General features: G+C 48.6%; 1 protein-coding gene across 1 annotated transcript in view; it reads right to left on the bottom strand.

Annotated features, from left to right (window-relative positions):
• The window catches only part of LAMA5 (laminin subunit alpha 5), an 86,520-nt gene extending 86,229 nt beyond the window's left edge, over positions 1 to 291 (bottom strand). Inside the window, exon 1 of the mRNA XM_030502679.1 lies at positions 7 to 291. Within this exon, the coding sequence (XP_030358539.1) occupies positions 7 to 291 (285 nt within the window). The remainder of the gene's footprint in view (positions 1 to 6) is intronic.
• Positions 292 to 6,396: the final 6,105 nt, after the last annotated feature.

Here is a 6,396-nt window from a genome sequence, read left to right on the forward strand (position 1 = left end):
CCGTACCTGGATGGTCTGGTTGGGGTCCCCCCCCGCCACCGGCCCCCCGACCAGCTTGCAGTAAAGATCCTCCACGGCGCGGCGGCTGCCGGCGCCCGTCGCCTCCTCGCCGCAGGTGGCGGTGGCGGAGATGCGGGTGCCCTCGGCCAGGTTGAAGTAGGGCGGGTGGAGGCTGTGCCCGTTCACATCGCTGGGAAAGGAGGCGGGCGGCCGGGCGGCGGCGGCGGCGGCCAGCGCCAGCAACAGCCCCAACCCCAGCCGCGCACCGCCCCGCTCCGCCGCTCTCGCCATCTTCACCACGGCTGCCCCGGCGCGGGCAGCGGCACCGGCCTCCCCGTCCCGCCGCCTCGGCACTGCGCTCCGCGCCGCCGCGGCCGCGCTACTTCAGCTTCCGCGGCGGGGAGGGGCCGCCCGCAGCCCCACCGCCCCGCAGCTCTTAACCCATTCGCTCAGCGGCGGGGCCCTCCGCAACGCACACCCCCCTCCCCGCGCAGGGAACCCACCTTCCCATGGGCAGCAGAGGCCAAACGGGGTGAAGGGATCCCCCCTCCCAGGGCAAAGGGGGGATAGGATCCCCCGGGAAACAATGTGCCCATTGTATCTGCGGGCTGCGCTGCCTCGGCCGGCTCGCTCCATAAATGGAGTTAAACTCTATTAATGGAGTTAAACTCCATTAACCGGTAGATCGGTTTATCTCCGGGAAAAACTCCATTACTAATTAACAAACCCAACCTTCTCCCCATCCCTCTGCTGCCCATGGACCACCCCTCTGTGGTGAGATGTGCAGGGGCACACGTTTCTATATGCTGCTGGGGGGAAGATGCTTTACAGCTAAGAAACTGAACATACTACAAACAGTTATATACAACAGTACATAAATTAACTGAGCAAAACACTCCTTTGATTTTTCTAGCACAGGCAGACTATTTCAAATCCAAGAATTGAATGATACACACAAAATGTTGTGCCTGAACTGACCAATACTGTTTCTTTAAAGGAAGAAGCTACAGAGCAGACCAACAGAGAAAAGGTCTGGGCTCCATACAGTGGCATTGCTATGGTAATTGGACCATACAGGAAGCAAAGCAAGCTCTTAAGCATGTCCAGGTCTCCACAGGCTGCTGCTGGGCATTTGCTCGTTTCATCACATCATTCTCTTTGTTTCTCTTTTGGGGACAGCGAGCCCGAACCAGCCCTCTTGGGAAAGTCACTGCCTTAAATACGAAAAGCTCTTTAGAAAAAAAGCATAATGATGTGTGTAGTTAAATACAAAGCTTCATGGGCGTGATCCTGGCAGGCCTTGCAGTAACACTTATTTCAGCACTGCCAAGGGTATTTGGAAGATCCCTTTTACTGTATCTAAAGCACTGTGCGTGGCCTAACATATAGCGATATAGTGGAAGGTTACCGTATGGTAGAGTGGAGCCTGGGTCAGCCGGACACTCGCAGCCCTCGGCCATGTGCTGCTTGGGAAAGCTGGTCAGTCCCAACACGAGGAGGTGAAGGATGCACACACCAACACGGACCAGGGAGCATCCAGTGCAGCCAGTTCCCTCCTGGCACTGTGCAGTGGGAGATCCCATCAGCATGACATCAGGCCTGGCGAAGGCAGGAGTGGTGAGAGGTACCTGGTTCCACATGGCCGGGAAGCACTGAAGCACAGCCGCCAAGCCCATTCACTTAGAAACACTTCCTAAAGGGCTTTCAGGCAGCTTTTAACTCCTTCCTGCCTGTCTGCCTCTTTCTGCTGCTTTCCCCCCTTAACGCAGGATCTTCTCGCTCAGCAGATGAATGTATCCTTCAAAAGAGAACCTTTTAAACCAAACTCCTATAAAGAGAACAGGCATCTTTGCCCTTTAAACTGCTTGAAAACGGGTAGCTGGCTCTGGGGAAAGTGGAAGAGCCACCGTTGAAAATACTTGTGCTCTGGAGTAATCGTTAACTAACATGTTTATGTATGGGAGACCAATACTCCACAGGACAGGAGTTAAAACTGCCTGCAACTTTCTCAAATGCTATATTTAATGAGCTACTTACACTTGTGAATATGTACAAACAAGGAAGGCAGGGCAAAGATGATGAAAATAACCTTCTCCCACCCCTACAAGAGTGTTACAAGGCAAAACCCTTGGGTCAGTCTAATATTCCTCTAGCGTTAATGTTGTGGCATATAATTAGTCACCCTCCAAAATGTAATTAAGGCAAGTGGACTCACACTCAACACATGGGGTTTGTGGTACAGGCTCGGGAAAAAGTGTCGTTTTTGCAGCCTCTGGTAAAGAAAAGCTACTTTGCAAAGATGGAAGGCTGGAAATATCTTTAGGTGACTTATACAGAAGGAATCTGAAGTTTTCCAAGCAGCAATGAAATTGGCTTCAAGACAGAATGTTCTAATGAGTTGGTTGGGGTGTTTTTTCAGCAGAGTTGATAACATAGCTAACCATACCATCTAGAGGCTCACAGCTTGAACGCCTTCCTGATGCCATCTCTGTTCAGCCACCCCTAGGGAAAGAAGACATTTGCTAATCTGGGCCGGACACAAGTCCCATCTGAGGGTCACCAGCGGCAAACATGGCAGGTGAAAACCCCTGTGGGGTGGCAAGGAATGCTCTGCTCCCCCAGAGATGTGCCCTGACCTAAAGCAGCTAGAACTTAGCTGGAATACTGAAGCCTTTCTTCCATTTAAGAAGTTTTTCTAAGCATTAACTTCTGGATATTTACCATTCATGTTATCATCTGCTCTGATCCCTCTGAATTTTACTAGTTTCTCGAGCCTAGCAATGGTGCTTGGCTCAGCTTCACTGTGTGGTCACTGTGACACACTCTCAAATATGAGATGTTGAAGCAGAAGAGGCTTTTCCATTCAAAACCAACCCACACCAGTGAATGCTGAAATGAACGGCCTGTAGCAATCCTGTTCCAGTTTTCCCTGCCCCTACATGTAGCAACATGACTTCAGCCATGCTGCTATCCATCTGCAACTGTTAAAGGCATCTGAGTTCTACCCATGTTTTTACTTTTGCCTCCCTAAAAACTGCAGGACCAGGAGGAGCTTTCCAGAAACTGCCTTCACAAGCTCTTCCTTTGAGCTAGGTCTAGAATGACAGCAGGGTTTGGGGAGGGTTTGGGGATTTGGGGGGACAGCAGGGACAGGAAAAGCTTAAAAGAGCTCCGAGAACAAATTCAATGTTTGGGCTCCCAACAGCTTACCTCGATGAGGGAACGCAGTTCCTAAATCTGAACAAAGATTCAGCACGTTACAACCAAGAGTTTCCCAATCTCCACAGACCCTTTTAACCTACCACACAAGTGCAGGGAAGTGTCCCACAGACAGAATCAAGGCCTGTTGAGTAATTCCATGGCAATGCAGACACATTTTGCTTGCTGGGTATATATTCTCTGGTTTTATATTGTCTGTTACATGGAGAAATGAAAGAAGCACTCCTCACCCCGGGAAATCCAACATCCAGTCAATGGAAAAAGAACCCCAGTATTCCCAAGCAAGGTACCACCACAGCCAGAGCCGTCAGCAAAAGCAGAGCTTGAGCCAGGAGAAATAAGTGAGCATATGGTTCTTGTACCTTGTATGGGGTCAGGAACCTGTTATTTTATGGAAGATTTAATTACTTTTCTACTACCCTGCTGCATGAGGAAGGAACAAACGTGTTTCCTGAGCTTTGCTCTCTGCTGATCTAAGAACATTACACCAAGCTCACCATTTTCATAAGCTTGTTGTGTCTTGACGTATTTGTGCCAAGAACAGCTACTAGAAGCTAAGAACTAGTTCCACGTGAGCTGGAACTGAACCAACGCAAGCCAGAAGAGCAATCAATATCCTTCAAGCACATCTCCAGCTTTATACAAGCTTCACGGGCTGTACCTGAGAAGACTGTGAAACAAAATTAAGGTTTCAAGTGAGGCTTCACTGAGTTTGCTGAGTTGACAGAGGCACGGAAAGGGCTTCCCCTCCTGTTCACACACAGACAGTTCTGCAAACAGCCCACAAGCAGAGACCCAAAGTACATTTCCCCTGTTTGTTCTTCAAACTGACAGCTCAATTCCAGCTTTTTAAACCCTTCTGCATAGGGGGAGGTAGGGCCCAGCTTGAATCTACAGTGGGAAATGACTGAAGAGTTTTGTTGAAGGCATGAGGAATTTGACCAGGATCTGCCTCACTTTCTCCGAGTGGTTCTTACGAATGCAGAAAGCTAAAGGCCAAAGGGGATGCTCGAACGCATCACACTACCTCATCCACTGTCTGCTACAGGCCATAAACTTCCACCCCACAGTGTTGTATCCAGCACAGCTCTGCTTTTGTGAAAATATTCCTGATGCTGGTTTTGCAACGTTAACAGAAATAGTTAAACCTGGACAACCCAGACCAGACTGATAAGGTGATGCAACAGGAAGCAACTCTAGGAAAGAGCATCCTTTATATCTTTTCAGAATTGAATTACATTATGCGCAAGTGCAAACCCCTAAATCTGACAAGTGCCAAATGAGCATTGCCAGGAGCTGAATTAGGACACATCTGGAATTAATGGCTATTCCTCCTCCCCTCTGGTAAATTAACATGTCTTATCTTTGTTTCCTTTATAGTGTTTCTCCTTCAACGTTGAATTCAAATGTGAAAAGGCTGTTTTGATACCCAGCTGGTCCATTTGCCATGCCTGACCAGCACCGTTTAGTTCTTACCAAAAGGCAGCACGCATCTGTGTTTTGTCTGCTGTGGCCGTTCTCACAGAGACATCAAGAAGTTTCATAACGTAGCAGGACATGTTACTCTACACCAGAGAATTCAATTCACTTTAAGGTCAGCCTGTACCTTTCCTGAATCAAAGGGTTCCAAAACCCTCCCAAAGCCAGAACAGGTGTTTCATTCATACTGTCTGTCTACCTGGCAAGGACCCAAATACTTTCTTTTAAAGCCTAAACTCCGTATTCTTCTGGGGCACACTGAAAACATACATATGTGCTGTCTCCTTTGCATTCTTCAGGCTTAGTCATCATGAGCTATGTGTTTTTCTTTGCACAAATCAAACAGGAACACAGCTGCTTTTATGTTAGTAACTAAATCACGCTTTAACTTTATGCCACGCAGCTCTGCCCTCAGCCAGAAGGGCCCTGCAGATTGAGCTGACATGTCAACAGAGATCAGTTCACCCACCGGAAAAGGGCAGCTACTTCTCAGGTGAGACGTGGTGGCTGCTCAGCACTGCAGGAGGATGAAGACTCTGGTGTCAAGTTGAAGCCACAGAGGAAGCAGGGGGATGAGTGAACGTGCTCGGGATGAAAACCTGTGCAATGATGGGAGTTAATGCACCCGCTCAAGGGTGAAAGTGCAGTGGGAGCAAGCTAGAGACACACAGAAAGAACATTCCAACCCAAACCATTCTGTGGTTCTAGGAAATAGACACGTTTCTTTGAAGGAGGGGAAGGAATGATTCCCATCAATAAGGATTGCTTGGTTTAAATCACCCACTGTGTTTCCATTCAAGAGGTGTGTTTTCTTCTTGCCATTCTTAAGAGCTGGTGCTAAAGTCACAAATCACTCTGGAAACAGAAGGTCCAGGAGAACGTTAGTAGCTGGCATGGCAAAAGGAAGAAGCAGCTGCTTCTCATGCAGATTGGGAAGGCCAGGCACCAGCTGAGCACTGCACAGTTTGCCTCTGCCTGCCGCTGTGACTGTGTTTGCATTAACTGCACATCTGGAAAGCCAGAACGCCAAAGACTTGCTTAGAGTGGGAAACGCTGTGATTTCATTAGTGCCACTAAACCCTCACAAAACAGAGCTTGTGGAGCTCGTGTGCTGTGATGGGTAGGGGACATAGCTGTTTGCGGGGGGGACAGTGCTCAGCCAGGCACCTGCCCCCAGGCAAGCACAGAGCTCCCATGAGGAAAACAACTTCTACCTTCAAACTGGCCCTTTGTGAGGAACTTTGGTCACTCATGCTTAGGGACATTAAGGTCAGATTTCTCCTTTCCTATAATCAGATTAATCTGAATCTATTCTTCTGGTTTTGCATGGAAAATCCTCCTACTTATAATCTTGGCTTAACTGGAGTCATGAGATGGTGGGGCATGCGCTCGGATACCCAGTAGGAATGGAAATGGTTCCTGTTAGGCTGATTACACTGTCATATCATACAGACCCACTTTCCCCAGGACTGATGAGACACAAATCATGCCTTAAAGCTCTTCCACTATCAATTTCTAGTACATGGACTTCATGGAGAGACTATCTTCTCTGCCATACAGGATAGCAGCATTGGCATATTCCTATTAAGTCCTGTTTCTTAATGAGAAATAATACAGAGTTAATGAAAAGTGTAGTTAGGAACAAGCAGCAGACCCCGACAACAGCACAAATGGCAAACTGGCCCCGGAGGAAGGATC

This window comes from Strigops habroptila, chromosome 13, assembly GCF_004027225.2.
Source record: "Strigops habroptila isolate Jane chromosome 13, bStrHab1.2.pri, whole genome shotgun sequence".
In the NCBI taxonomy this organism is placed as follows: domain Eukaryota; kingdom Metazoa; phylum Chordata; class Aves; order Psittaciformes; family Psittacidae; genus Strigops; species Strigops habroptila.